The sequence below is a fragment of the Bubalus bubalis genome, chromosome 2 (genome assembly GCF_019923935.1).
Source record: "Bubalus bubalis isolate 160015118507 breed Murrah chromosome 2, NDDB_SH_1, whole genome shotgun sequence".
NCBI classification, from domain to species: Eukaryota; Metazoa; Chordata; class Mammalia; order Artiodactyla; family Bovidae; genus Bubalus; species Bubalus bubalis.
Genome location: NC_059158.1, coordinates 99,291,668 through 99,307,174, shown reverse-complemented (window position 1 = coordinate 99,307,174; position 15,507 = coordinate 99,291,668). Strand labels below are relative to the sequence as shown.

Genomic DNA, 15,507 nt, shown 5'->3' with positions numbered 1-15,507 from the left:
AAAGTGTAAATGATGCCATGGGTAGACTCTGTGCACAGTCTACCTAGGAAAGCACTTAGCACCATCTCTCTCCTTTGGGACCACCCCATGCTCCCTCTCAGGTTGTGCCTTCGCCTGTAAGCATGGCTTTTATTTGTTATTCTGATGCTGCTGCTAAGTCACTTCAGTCATGTCCGACTCTGTGCGAGCCCATAGATGGCAGCCCACCAGGCTCCCCCGTCCCTGGGATTCTCCAGGCAAGAACACTGGAGTGGGTTGCCATACCCTCCTCCAGGGGATCTCCCCAACCCAGGGATCAAGCCTGCGCCTCTTATATCTCCTGCATTGGCAGGTGGATTCTTTACCACTAGCACCACCTGGCAAGGACTGAGGTACGTAAAATGGCCCAGTGTTCCCACCCAGGTGGTGAGTTTCTTTTTTGCAGCAGCCCAGACTTACTTTGTGTATCCTCTCTCTGACCACTGCCCCGCTTCCCCCTCCTCCCCCACCCAAAGACCTCACAGAGCAGAATGGTCCCTATGTCAGCCAGGGAGTTGGACTTGGGAGATGTTTTCAGAGCATCGGACCAGAGAGGAAGGGAAGGTCAGAGTGGCCAGATAAGGTTCTGGGAGTGCATGCGTACCATCTGTGGGGCAGAAAAAGAATTCTTACTGGGCTCTCTTTTCCTGTTTTAAAATATTGGCCCCTTTCCCATCTCATTTTTTTTTCCTTTCCAGAGCTCTTGCATAAGCCAGCTATAAATACATTCTTAAAGCCTTATGTTTCATGCCTCTTAGATGTTCCCAGAAATTAGTTTTCACTTGGGCAGGGAGGAAGCTGTGAGGTTGTTCTCTGATCTCTCAAAATCCTCCAGAATTGTCGCCTTTATTGCACAGAGCTAATGGGCTTGGAACAGAATTATGTCTTCAGTTGCATGACTCAGACTCTCAGGGTGATGTGGAATGCGTTGCTGTTTCCTCTCATTTCAGTTTGAATCAGAAACTGCAACTAGAACAGGAGAAGCTCAGTTCTGATTATAACAAGCTGAAAATAGAGGACCAAGAGAGAGAAATGAAACTGGAAAAGCTCTTGTGAGTACGCTTTAAATATTTCCTCTGTTTTTTCTCATCCCCATGAAATCTCCGCCAGTCCACACTGGTGATTCAGGTACCAAGATATTCAGGTTGCTGCTGCTGCTAAGTCGCTTCAGTCGTGTCCAACTCTGTGCGACCCCATAGACAGCAGCCCACCAGGTTCCCCCGTCCCTGGGATTCTCCAGGCAAGAATACTGGAGTAGATTGCCATTTCCTCCTTCAATGCATGAAAGTGAAAAGCGAAAGTGAAGTCGCTCAGTCGTGTCTGACTCGTAGCGACCCCATGGACTGCAGCCCACCAGGCTTCTCCGTCCATGGGATTTTCCAGGCAAGAGTACTGGAGTGGGGTGCCATTGCCTTCTCCAGATATTCAGGTTAGGTTGGGCCAATGTAAGAACAGACCCTGAGTTGGTGAGTTGGTTTGTTTTGTTGATTTATCTGCAGATGCATGGTGTCTGTGAATAACTCCGATGCCCCTTTGGTGGTTCATGGTTCCTTTCTGTTTTATAGATTGCTCAATGATAAAAGGGAGCAAGCCAGAGAGGACCTCAAAGGGCTGGAGGAGACAGTGGTATGTTGACATGTTTCCCAACTCATTTTAGTCTCAAAGACCAGATTAGTTTATGATCTTTTGAATTTGTTTCTTCTAAAATTTTATCTGTGCATGCCTTTCTTGAGTATCATTTTAAACATAAAACTTCCTACGGAAACATGAGAGCTGTAGAATTTATTCCCCAGGTCTTCGCACAGTGACTAACCATCCAGCCATCCTTAGGAGTGTAACCCTGGAGTCCTGATGAGATTTAAACTCAACTCAGTGTCTGCAATTTTGCCGCCTCTTGCACATTGTGCTTACTTCCATTCAACAATCAGTGGATATTTGTTGAGCACCTGCTAAGGACTGTTTTTTTTTAGGTGCTTGGGTTGCATCAATACACAACAGAGAAGAGGGTGGCCCTTGTGAAGCTGTCCTTCACTTGGGGAAGACAGACAGTGAACAATAAGGAAGTAGATTGTGGTCTCCATTAGATGGTTATAGAAGGGGCACAGGATACTGGCTGGGGGAGGCCCCACTGGGAAGTAACATTTGAGCAGGAACTTAAATAGGAAAATGAAGGAGCCGTGGGGATATCTGGAGGAGGAGCCTGTGCCAAGGCCCTGAGGTCAGCCCACGACCCACATTTGGGGAACAGCAGGGAGATCAGTCTGTCTGTGGCCAAGAGGAGAGGTGGGGTAGGAGGCAGGCACAGAGAGGTCAAGACAGAAGGGGAGCCAGGCCAGATTCGGCCTTGAGACCTGCAGGGTTTGTGGCGGAGGAGTGGCAGGTCCACTTCCCTGTGGAGGAAGGGCTCGCCATGTGAGACCCTGGTTGCTTTGCTCTGTCCTACATCTGAATTCATTGGGTTTGTCTCCTGGTCTGCTTCTGTTTTATTTGCCCTTGGGGCTGGCTGCCTGGTGCCAAGGGCTCTCAAGAGCCCTTCAGAGTGCCATACAGCCTGTGTTTAAAGACAGACATCCTGACATAGTTTCTAAGTCTGGTGAAAACACATCCAGTCATTGCACATGACATGTTGCTTAGATATAGGCAAGCATACTGGTTCCATCCATACGTCATGTGAACTATTGCAGGACTGAACCAGAATCCAGGAATTTGGTGACCCCAGACTGGAAGCAGGTGGTTGATCAGGGCTGGACCTGAGGCTGTGCTCGGGCCCCTGGGTGAGAGTTGGCTACTCCTCAAGGGTGGATGGGGGCTCAAAGGGCACAAGCTGTTCAGAACAGAAGTAGAATGACTGTTGAGAGAAGTTGGGCCTCTTGAGCCTGGTGGAGAAGACAGTGGACAGAGCGGCTGGAGGGGAAACGGAAATGAAGCCATGAAGTTGCTTTATCTGTGTCTGTTTTCCTGGAGAAGTGATACTTACAATCATAGATAGTTTATAACAATTCAGAAAAATATTGACCATTAAAATGTTCCTATATTCCCACCAGCCGGAGGTCAGTATTTCAGTATCTTCCTTTACACTCATGTGCTCTCTCTCACAGTCTGTCACCTAGCACATCTTTCCTGCTCACACCCAGAAACTCACTGTTAACCTCCCTCCCTCTCATGGTCTCACCCACACTTGGGCATAATCGCTTGTTCTCACTCAATCACATGTCTTCACATACACTCACACCCACAGGTCCCAATTATCACATGCTCATGCCTGTATTCATCCACTCACAAGCTTACACACTCAGCACATCCCCATCACATGCTGACACACACATGCACAGACACCCATGACCATCCGCACGCACACTCTCACTGGCATACTCTCACTTTTGCTCATTCACTCTCACAACCCCCCTCACGTCCACTCACAGACACTCACTCCATGTACTCTCTCTCCCAGACTCACAAGCTTTCTCTCTTTTATACTTACTTGTGAGCATGTTATTTTGCTCTGTTGAATACATTTCTTTTTTTTTTTTTTCTTTTTTTGGGGGACAGTGTGTGTGTGCTCAGCTTGTGGAATCTTAGTTCCCCAACCAAGAATTGAGCCTGTGCCCCCTGCAATGGAAGCGTGCTGTCCTAACCACTGGACCACCAGGGAATTTGCTTGAATATGTTTTTAACAACGCCTTTTCCTCACTAGCCTCCTCAGATACACTAGTTCTCCCTGCCACACCCACATTCCTACCCTTGCATCCATTCCCCACCCCCACCCCCACACCATACACACACTCAGACACTCAATCCCTCACACGTGGACAGACCCACCAATACAGCCTCCCACGAGCTCTCGCTCTCCGTCCCCGTACATGCACATGCATCACACACGAACATTTCAGTCCCCACACTGGAGCCCCGCAGTCTGTGCCAGTCTAGACGCGGGTGTTACTACTTATCCTTCTATCACATCCTCCCCACGCTGTCAGTGTTCCTCAGAGGTGGCTCACTGTCTTCGGCTGACCCTTCCTGATCCTCAGCTCAAGCTGCTCTGCCTCCTGGAGTGTCTGGGAAAGGTCAGGGTGGGACCTGCCACGAAGGACCAAGGTCTGTAAAGCCCACTCCAGGGGCGACATTTGGGAAGGCCAGCCGGCCAGTGGGGACGTCTCTGGGACCCCAGGCAGCCCTCTGGCTTTAACAGGACACTTTGTGTGGACTCTGGGGCTAGACCCCTCCTCCCTCTGCGTTGGTGAACCTTGTGTCTCCACCACTCTGGTCCCACCCTCGCCGTGACAGGAAGCTGAGCCCTGACTTTTACACGGAGGGCAGCACCTGTGCTGGGAGAGACCTGAAGGAAAGCAGTCAGGGTGGAGGAAGAAATAATGCACATGATGGAGGACAATTCACGGCCCCAGGAAGCCAAATGGGAGTTGCCTAGGCATACATGTGTGGCTTATCAACCATCTCCAAGGTCTGAACTGCCTATGTTAAACTGTTTATAGAAGTTACTCAAAACCGAACAAGAATGAGAGAAAGTCACCAAGCTCAGGACTCTGGACTGTGTGGTGTTTGCCCCTGAAGAATCGCCTGGCCCTTTGACAAGGCAGCTAGGTCTTCACTTCTCATTTCCCTGTGGAGTGGTGGTGTTTTTCATGGAAAGTATTTTCTGTGATTATAGTTCAGTCATTAATCAACTACCTGAAGCAGGAAGGAGAGCTCGCGGAGCAGAGGGCCAGGATTGAGCTCCCTGGGACAGAGGCGCAGACAGCGTGGCTGTGTCACTGACAGCGTGGAGCTGTCCCCCCCACCTGCCAGCTGGCGGCTCCGCCCCAGACATGCACTGTGCAGGGCGTTCCCAACAGCAGGCCCGCTGGGCCTCCTGCAGAAAGTAATTTGCCTCATCTGAGAAGGCAGTTGACTTTAGTTGCTTTTTATTTCAGCACTATTATGGAATTGGACCCAGTAATAAGACCTAAAATTAACATAGAACCTTTATTCCCAGAAGCTTATTGTTTCCATGGCTTTGGAGCCTGTTTTGTCCTTTTTTCTGTGAGCTTCTGTTGGTTCCATCCCTTGACATTCTGTGTGAGAGTAGGTCAATTTTAACAGATTGAAAAATACAAATGCGAGTGTATTTCTCTCCTCATAGGAAAATATTTTTCACAGAACTGGTTGTAGGTCTTGTGGTGAATACATGGGGACTTAAATGGAAGGAAACATTTAGGTTTTCTGACTCTGTTAACATAGGGCACCAGGTTTGACTCAGACCTTTGTCTTAGCAATCTAATTCCTAAGTGTTCATTAGTAGAAAATAATTCAAAATTAAGGGGGAAAAAATGCTCCCAAGAAGTTAACTATAGGAAAGTTATAGCAACAACAAAAGGAAACAGTAAAAGCCTAGTGAAGAAATAGCTGTCAACTATGATGCATCAATAAAGTAATACTAGCTAATATTTATTGAACACTTACTATGTGCCAGAAACTGTTGTAAGAGTTTTATAAGAATAATCTCATTTAATCTTGATAACAAAAACTATGAGGCAACTACTGTTTTTATCCTCATGTTATAAATAAGAAAGCACAGGAAAGTTAGATACTTTGCCCAGGGTCACCAGGTGGAATGTCCATTAGCTCAGTGATGTGAGGCAAAAAAAGCATATTATGGATCAGGGCCAGAGGGGTGTGGAAACATGAAAAATGTTGGTCAGCTCAGGTGGGAGAAATTGCGGCTAACTTTTCATTAAAATTTGTTGGCATTTTGTGTACACCAATAAATTAGAGTGAAAAAAGAGTCCATTCTGTTATAACATAGCTCACTAGGAATTTTTATGAGAAAGCTTGCAAGTTTTCGTGGTTAAAAGGGAGGAAAATGTTCTACTTAAAACAGAGCAAACGAGCAGGCTTTGGTGTAGTTTCCACATCTTTGTTTGCGTTCCCAGGCTCTGTACCTGGGGGTAGCCCTGGGAAGATGCCAGGTGGAGGGGGGGAGCACGAGGGTGGGCAGGTCACAGGAAGCGGAGGGCCCCATGGCCTTGACCGGCGGCTTGCAGAGCTTTGTGGAGGCATCTGGGGTTGATGGTCTGGTGCCAATGGTGTCATAAACTGTGGGCCTTCATTTAAGTGGTGTTTTAACGATCTTCTCTTCCAGTCTCGAGAACTGCAGACTCTGCACAACCTCCGTAAACTCTTTGTCCAGGATCTGACTGCACGGGTTAAAAAGGTGAGTTCTAATTCGTGTGAATGGGATTGAGGAGAAACGAAAAGTTAGCCAGAAAGAATCATTTTCAGTTGCTTAAATCATTATCACTTGCTTAAATCCTAGCTGGTGATGCTTAAAAATTACTTCATACCAGAGAATGTGATTAAAAGAATGTGCCAGAGGGGGAAAAAATACTTGGGAACATTTTTCCATCTGACTTTTCGTTCTTAGTGAAAGGAAGCTATCATCCTTTCCTTGGCCTTTATTTCAAAGGAACACATATTTATCTGGTTGCAGTGTGAAAACCCTCAGTGACGCAGGGAAAACCCAGAGGGCTCTCAGTAGACAGCCTGGCCCTTAGCCTGGTGAATGATGCCAGGAACCTGGAAATGCCAGGGGCTAGACCCTCCTGTTTCCCCGTTAGGAGGCTGTGAGGGGCCGGGCCAGAGTGTATGAAGCACTTTAACATTCCGTGTCTTGCCTCCTGTCCCCAGCAGCCACGTAATTGGTCCTTTGTGTTCTGTTTTATGGTTGTGGAAATGGGCTCCGCTGACCTGAGATCACAGAGCTGGGGAGAGCCAGAGATAGGACTGAAGTCCAGGTCGGTGTGACTTCTGAGTCTGAGCATTTTGTGCCACATGCAGTGGTGATCTTGGGGAATTGCCAAGTGGTGAGCCCCCAGAGCAGCTAGTAGAGGTCTCAGGAGGGAGGAGGGAGAAGCAGCAAGGAGGCTTTTGAAAAAGTGATGGATGAGGAGCAGTGAGCAAACCCAGAGGTAATAGGATGGACAGAGGTGTATTTAAGTGTGTGCATGGGGGTCTGTGTGCAGGAGCCAGGGAAAAGAGATGAAGTATATGATTTAAGGGAAAAAAAAGAGGAGGTGATTGATAGGGTCAGATCTGAGAAGATAGAATTGATAGCATGCTGCTGCTGCTGCTAAGTCACTTCAGTCGTGTCTGACTCTGTGCGACCCCATAGACGGCAGCCCACCAGGCTCCCCCGTCCCTGGGATTCTCCAGGCAAGAACACTGGAGTGGGTTGCCATTTCCTTCTCCAATGCGTGAAAGTGAAAAGTGAAAGTGAAGTCGCTCAGTCCTTCCCACCCTCAGCGACCCCATGGACTGCAGCCTACCAGGCTCCTCCATCCATGGGATTTTCCAGGCAAGAGTACTGGAGTGGGGTGCCACTGCCTTCTCCGAATTGATAGCATAGAAGAGTATATATGGCTTGGTAAATGGAAGGGACACACTTTCCCAGAGAGGAGAAGTGGAGAAACCAGACATTAGCAGGGAAATATATGAGAGGGGAAAAGATACATTCAACAACTCTGACTTTCTCAGTTAATGTGGAGAAGGAGGAAGAGAATGGGGAGGCCATGGAGGCTGGAGGAGGCTCAGGCAGCTGTGCGGGATTTGCTGGAGATAAGCAAAAGGATGCTGAGCAGTGGTGGGAGTGTCCAGATGAGGTTCAGAGCATGGATTTGCCTTGGCACTTGGCAGCATGATTCTAGTGAGTTTGGAGGGCTGGAAATCAAAATAAGGAAAGAGAGTGGAGAATGATGGGAGATTTCAAGGCCTGAGTGGCAGGGATCAGGAAGGTAGGTAGTGACCACAATCATCAACATAGAAATGATCAGAGGACCTGGATCGGGGAGTAAAGAGAGGCCAGAGCAGGGGTGATGAAGACAGAGACTAGGGAGATTATGATAAGAACTGAAAAGACTCAGCTAGGGGGAGGAAGTATTCCAAGGAGGATGCAGAGCTTGGGACCAGATTTCAGGATGTAAGACTCTCTAGGGAGGATCTGCTCTTAGACCAGTGGTTCTCAAAGTGTGGTCAGCTGGCCAGCAGCACTCGCATCACATAAGAACTTGCTGGATGTGCAGGTTCTCAGACCCACCCTGGATCCACTGACTCAGAGACTTGGGTCAGTGAAAGTCGCTCAGTCGGGTCCGACTCTTTGCAGCCCCATGGACTATACAGTCCATTGAATTCTCCAAGCCAGAATACAGAAGTGGGTAGCCTATCCCTTCTCCAGTGGATCTTCCTGACCCAGGAATTGAACCGGGGTCTCCTGCATTGCAGGCAGGTTCTTTACCAACTGAGCTATTAGGGAAAGCCCTAGAGCTTGGGACCAGACTAAAGACTTGGGTGGGGCCCATCAATCTGAGTTTTAACAAACCTTCTGAGTTTAAGAGCCCTGGATTTAGACCCAGGAGATAGGTTTGAGATGCTCGTATGGCCACCACTTCTCAGAAAGAGTGATGATATCTTTTGTAATCAGACAAAATAAGCATGCTTTGCCATTTTTAGACTCCAGGATGTGTTTGTACATGTATTTCCTAACTTATGTGGCCACTCAGCTTGGAAGTGTTGGGAGAACAGTGCTTCTGTTAATCTCAAGATCTGATAAATTTCGAGTGTCAATCCAGCACAGCACACAGATGCCCCGACTGGTCTGGGATGGATTCATTAAATAATTTCATGTAATTGAAAGCTGAAGGGACAAGCAGAGACCATGGAGACTGCCCAGTGGGACCACAGACACTTTCCCACAGCTTGATGACTCATTATCTCACTTGTGATGTTTTGAAGTCAAATTTAGGTCTTGGGCTTATGTTTTCCCATTAGTTCTTCTTAATGAGTTTTAAAACACTTCCTTTTGAAAAGAAAAGTGTCTGTTCACCTACCTGCAATGGAGAGGTATATTCACAAAGAGAACTGTATCTAATCTGTATCTTTCAAAAGTAGATTGCAGTATTTTTGGTCAGCTATCTAAAAAAAAGCATGTTTGATACCAATGAAGGGAATTAATTGGGAAGACTGTTGAGTCTCAACTTCTAGAACCTCTATTTTCATTTTCAGAATAAACCTTTAGTAGGATCGGGGATTTCTTCCCAAGGATATTTAGAATGGCTCTTCCACATGATGCTGGGGCTGCGGGTGGGCAGTTTGGAGGCTGATTCTCCTGACCCCTTGTGTTGATACAGAGTGTAGAGCTGGACAGTGACGATGGAGGAGGCAGTGCTGCCCAGAAGCAGAAAATTTCCTTCCTGGAGAATAACCTGGAGCAACTCACCAAGGTTCACAAACAGGTAGGAGGGCTGTGCAAGCCCGCCGTTGCTTCTCCTTCTCCCCTGGAAAGGAGACTCGCTGCATTTGGCTCCCCTGAGGAAGGAGCTCTGATATGGAAGGGAAAAGGACTACAGCGTCCCCAGAGAGCATCAGTGTCAGAAGGGACCTTGACCTTAGTCTTCAGTGACTTCCTTTGTCTATAAAATACTTTCTTTGAAGGAATCCAAATATAAAGAATTGCGTGTGAGCTCTCTGGGGTTTGGGGAGCAGGGTGTTCAGTCGTGTCTTTTCATTTCTTCCTCCCTTTCCAGCCTCTGAGCCCAGCTGGCCCCGGTGTGTCCCGTGAAGCTTTTGAGGACACTCGGTAGACCCAAAGACTCCACAGAACACAAAGCAGAGGACACTGAGCTGGTTCAGGCTTCCTGTTTCTAGAGACGAGAAACAGACTAGGAGGGGAAGCCACTGGCTCCATCCCACAAGTGGGAGAACTGGGGCTGGCACCAGCCCTGCTCTTTCTTGGGCATCCTCTCAGGTTCCCGTGACATCCTGGAGTTTGTTAAGAGTGACAGAGAGCAATAACCATGTCCAAACCCTCTGATGATTTAGGCAGGTTGTTTGTCTCCTTTCTGTTTATTTTTTAAAATTTGCTTTTAATTGAAAGATAATTGCTTTACAGCATTGTGCTGGTTTCTGTCATACATCAACATGAATGAGCCATAGGTGTACACATGTCCCCTTCCTCTTGGCCCTCTCCTTTCTGTTTAAATGCGGAAATATTCATGATGGTTTCCCCTAAATCCTCAAGAGTTGGGATCTGAAAAAAATGGTTCAGCTTTGCAATGGACCACATACTCTAGGGGATGTCATTTCTCTTTGACTTGTTACATGCTCTTCAATGTTACTGATGATGGCACTTTTGCCCACAGGGAGTATGACAGATTCAACGTGGTTCAAGTCATTCAAGCAAATTGTTGATGAGAAACAGAAAAGCAGAAACTGCTGGGCACTTGAAATGGAGCTCTGAAGTTCATTAATTATTTTATTCATGAATTCAGTGAATATTTATTAAAAACCTACTCTGTACCAGGCACTGGGGCTAGGACTGGGTGGGGAGATAGGGGTAAAGAAAACAGGTGTGGACCTAGCAATAGTTTAACCCATATAGAACTCCTGATTTTCAAAACTTTTCCTGATCCACTTGCATTCCCACAATGGTCCTTTTATGTAGTATGTGGACTTAATAGTGGTTGAATGACTCATACCTGGTCAGATGACCAGGAAATAACAGAACTGGCTTTTGGCCCATCCTTCACCTAGGGTGAGTCTGTTCCTTCTGAACTGAGAGTCTTAGATCATAAAGAATGAGCAGTATTCCTGAGTTACTTAGACCCTGGGTACATTCCAAACCTTGTGCTGGTGTGGACAATGTGTCCTCTCTGAAGGAGGCCTTCAGAGAGCTCTGGAACATGAATGCCTTTCATAGAGCATGTCTGAACTGGTTTCACGTTTCTTAGCTTTCACATCGGAGTAGTCAATTTTCTCCTGCAAGTTCCCCCTCACCCCTCAAACAAAAGAGGAAGCAAATCCCACCCAAACCTGAATGTTTCCCACAGTTGGCAATGGCTTCTAATTCTAGCCTACTCCCTTCTCCACTTTCTCCAAACTGTGAATACTGTGTTTGGCAAATCTGAGTCTCGGGATGTTGGATTTTTATTCCCCTCGGATGCTCCCAGAGTTTATGGTCTTACGCACTTTCCAGAACAACCTGGCAGGGGGTTGGTGGTTCTAACTGCTCCTCTGTGGCCTTCTCAGCCCCCAGTACGGGGTCTGCTGCTCCTGCCTCCCCTTCCGCTAACCCCCCACCTCTTCCTTCCCTGCAGCTGGTCCGGGACAATGCAGACCTGCGCTGTGAGCTGCCCAAGCTGGAGAAGCGCCTGCGTGCCACGGCCGAGCGCGTGAAGGCGCTGGAGAGCGCGCTGAAGGAGGCCAAGGAGAATGCCATGCGGGACCGCAAGCGCTACCAGCAGGAGGTGGACCGCATCAAGGAGGCCGTGCGGGCCAAGAACATGGCCAGGAGGGCTCACTCGGCCCAGATCGGTATGTGCGCCTGCACCCGGGCCCTTGATATAAGGTGAGGGCTCCGCGGGCCAGATGCCCTATGCAGGCCAGCTGGGGCCTCCCAGTACCCGGCGTCCATCCTGGGAAGATGGGATCGCCAGATGCGTGCTTCCTTGAGATTCCAGAGGACATGGTGATCTTCAAAATTACCGAGCTGACCAAAGAAGCCAGCCAGTCCTGGCTACAGGCAGAGGGGTTTGGCTGTAAACAGAGGTACACTCTCCCAGCAATACCAGAATATATGCAGAATATATGGCTTGCTCAGCAAAGCCTGCAGGCCCCTTGTGGTTTGCACCTGGCAGAACCATGAAGGAGCTGCATGTAGCTAGAAGCCTCAGAGAGAGCCTCTTGCAAGTACAGGTTTGGAAATACCCTGGAGAGAGCCAGGCCTGGCATCAGTGAGTGCATGGGGGGTTGGACATCCAGCCCCTTCCATGCCTGGATTTGGATGTCTACCTGCAAAGACTGAGAGCATAGCTGTTGAGTCATAGTTCCTGGGATAGAGCCATAGGAGGAAAAGAGATTTAGGGGTGTTCTCTAGAGAGCATTTTTTCTTCTTCTTACATGGAAATATCTCCAATAATATGTAATAATATTTCTTATCAGATACTGCTCTGCAGATGTTTGGGAAACCAGCAGCTCCTTGTTTCTAGTTTTAAGATCATAGATTAGTGCTTCACTGTGTTTATTGGATTTGTATACCCTTGGAAAATCTCCTGAAACCTGTGGACCTCTTCCCCTAAAAATGCATCATAGACAGAATTCTGCATCCAGTTTTAGGGAGATGCTGTTGGAACTCATCGGGACCTACGGATCTGCCTCAGATAAAACTGAAAGTCTGTTGTCTCTAATTTTCATTAATCAGAATTGAAGTAACTGATATATATTGGGTGGCTTGGATTAGCTAAGTGTGCTAATAGAAGGGCAGACCTCCTGTCTTCAGAAAAGTCTGGTGTCTGATAAGAATTGCAATGTTGATGAGAAGATTGTGCCTCTTGGTTTTCGCATGTGACCAGAAGGTATCTGGATGCAGCTGTGTAAGCCCTTTCTGAATGTCTCTTCTCTCTTTTCTGTCGGTTGGACACAGCCAAGCCCATCCGCCCTGGACACTACCCTGCATCATCTCCAACGGCAGTCCACACCATCCGAGGGGGAGGAGGCGGCTCTTCAAGCTCCACTCACCACCAGAAATAAATATGAAGTGAGTCCCTGGTGTTGGGTGGCTTCTGTCCGGGGCAACACCAGGGGCTCTCGCCTCTGCCAGGAGCTCGGCCCCACGTGTGTAGACAGCTCAGCTCTGCCCAGCACAAGCCCTGGGGCCTCAGGTTATTGGGGGCTTGTGTTTACTCCCAACTCAGTCTAGAGCCTTCGGGTCTTCCAGCTCAGGCCACCTGGTGCTGGGACCCTCTGGGGGTGGGGAGGGCGTGGTGAATGAGTCATACCAGCCTCCTTTTGTCTGTGGGACTCCCCTCTGTAGCTGGCATCCGCAATGGCATTACCTGTTTGTCAGGTGCTTTTGCCCAGAGCAGGCAGACATGGGTGGTTGCTCTAAGTCTCAGGAACCGAACCTAAGAAAGAGCCAGATGATCAAAAGTCATGTGTTTATAATTACTACCTGAACTCAACAAATGGGGTTTTAAAGAATTGTGCAAATTTTCATCTAGCTAAGTCTGGAGCACTTTTTTTCTTTGAGATGCTGGGCTGAAAACTGCTCTTCTCACAATCCACATGCCTGACTTGGCTGTACCATGTCAGCACAAAGGAAAAAGTGGTGTGCTTGAGAAAAGAGAGGGCAGTACAGGCCTGTCCTCTTGTGCTTGAGGGAAAGAGTTTACTGGTTGGGCAGGGCAGAGAGACAGCTTGGTGGCCAGAAAACTCTGTTTAGAGAAACTGACTTCATGCCAGTAACCTATAGATGGGAGGAGGTGGCTCCTAATGCTGACCGTGGACTCTGAGCCCTCACTAGGAGAGCTTGCAAAATGGGTGAGCTTGGCGACAAAACCATAATGATCGGGGAAAGTCAAGAAAGAGCGGGTCCACATCTAGCCTTCCCTGATAGCTCAGTTGGTACAGAATCCACCTGAAATGCAGGAGACCCTGGTTCGATCCCTGGGTTGGGAAGATCCCCTGGAGAAGGGAAAGGCTACCCACTCCAGTATTCTGACGTGGAGAATTCCATAGGATCGCAGAGTTGGAACAAGTGACTTTCACTTGCACTTCAAGGCAAGTGAAGATGAAGGCTGGAGCCCCCCTCACAGGCCACAACAGTATTGTTAAGGCTCAGACAAAACTTCCAAGGAGGAAGCTTTCGCATGGCCTGCCCCAGCATATGTCAAGGAGCAGGACACACCATGCCCATGGCGGGCAGTGTGCCCTCTATCTTCTGCCGTATCCTGGAAGGGTGGATGGGAAATTATCTTGGTGATGGGTCACCCTATTCAGATGTGATCTCTGCTTTTAATCAGAAGTGAAGGCAACCCATTCCAGTATTCCTGCCTGGAAAATCCCGTGGACAGAGGAGCCTGGAGGGCTACACTCCCTAGGTTGCAGAGTCGCACGTGACTGAGTGACTAAACAACAACAAAGTAAAACTGGATGTGAAAAAATTGTTTTTGACTCCATCTTATCGGTGTTGGGGTTGACTCTTGAAGGGAGCTGTAAGAGCAAATTGGGCAACTTAGTTCAGAAAGCCTCACGGGTTCTCGACCTTTGGTGAGTGTCAGCATCACCTAGCATCCGGAGACCCGGGCTCCTTGAAATAGTGTAGGGTTTGGACCTTCATGTTTTCACCACGTGCCCCAGGTGACTGCTGCCTGCATGCGGTCACTCAGTTGTGTCCGACTCTGGCGACCCCATGGACTATAGCCGGCCAGGCTTCTCTGTCCGTGGAATTCTCCAGGCAAGAATACTGGAGTAGGTTGCCATTTCCTCCTCCAGGGGGTCTTCCCGACCGAGGGATCAAACCCATGTCTCTTGTGTCTCCTGCATTGACAGGAGGGTTCATTACCACTCACACCACCTGGGAAGCCTTTGAGACCTGGTAGCCTAAAGTATCCGAAAGTGGCTTATACGGGATAGATGTTTTATTTCTCTGTCACATGAAGGACATTTAAGGGTGGTCTGTCAATGGCTGGAGGAACTGCACAGTGACAAAACTTAGGCTCCCTGATCTCAGCAAGTACCTCCCTTCCTCACGGTCACCTAATGACTTCTGCAGTCCTAACTGTAGTACCTGTGCTCCATGTTAATATATGATACTTGTTTTTCTCTTTCTGACTTACTTTGCTCTGCATGACAGACTCCAGGTTGATCCATGTCTCTACAAATGACCAAGTTTCGTCCCTTTTTATGGCTGAGTAATACTCCATTGTATACGCGTATCATCTCTTCTTTATCTGTTCCTCTGTGGATGGACATTTAGCCTATGTGCTGTGTTGAGCAAGCAGAGAGAGCAGCTGGGGAGAGGTGGAAGCAGCTCATGCAGTTGAATCAGCTTCTTTTAAGTTGCCCTTTCAGAGGTGCCAGCCAGCTCCAATGCCTGCACCCCTCTGACACAACTGAGACACACGTGACCACATCTGCTTCAGGGGAGGCTGGAGACCGTGGTCTTTGGCTGGGCTCATCACTGCCCCAGATAAGAGTCGTGTTCTCTTGCCTGGAATGATGAGATGGATGTTGGATAGGCAGCCAGCACTCTGGTGGTTCTTTTTTTAAAATTTTGTTTGGCTGTGCTGGGTCTTAGTTGCACTGTGTGGGATCTTAGTTCTCTGACCAGGGATCAATCCCTGGCCCCCTGAATTGGGAATGTGGGGTCTTAACGACAGGGCCACCAGCAAAGTCCCCCCAGCACTCTGTTTATTGAACACACACTCTGCAGCAGCTCTGTGCAAGACATAGTATCTCTATTATCCATTTGGTGGAAGCACAGTGTTCATGAGTGTGCTTGGCTCCAGCAAGCTCCTAAGGAATACACCAGCCCAGGGATTCTGGCTCCAGAGACTGCTCAGTGGAAGGTCCCCCTCCTTGGGCACTCCCAGAAAGGCCTGTGAGACCCACTTTTATGTAAGATACGTACAACCATACGGCGGCCAGCCATCACCCTAGCCTGAA

General features: G+C 48.4%; 1 protein-coding gene across 2 annotated transcripts in view; it reads left to right on the top strand.

Moving 5' to 3' along the window:
- Positions 1-15,507, top strand: part of KIF5C (kinesin family member 5C) — a 159,461-nt gene that overhangs the window by 128,658 nt on the left and 15,296 nt on the right. The window contains exons 20-26 of one of the 2 annotated variants that reach the window (XM_025276628.2): positions 969-1,070; positions 1,584-1,644; positions 6,155-6,226; positions 9,195-9,299; positions 11,160-11,376; positions 12,485-12,598; positions 13,863-13,881. In XM_025276628.2, the coding sequence (XP_025132413.1) occupies positions 969-1,070; positions 1,584-1,644; positions 6,155-6,226; positions 9,195-9,299; positions 11,160-11,376; positions 12,485-12,591 (664 nt within the window). In that variant the 3' untranslated portion in view covers positions 12,592-12,598; positions 13,863-13,881. Of the gene's footprint in view, positions 1-968; positions 1,071-1,583; positions 1,645-6,154; positions 6,227-9,194; positions 9,300-11,159; positions 11,377-12,484; positions 12,599-13,862; positions 13,882-15,507 lie in introns of those variants that run through there. The other variant, XM_006054098.4, reaches the window with a different exon arrangement.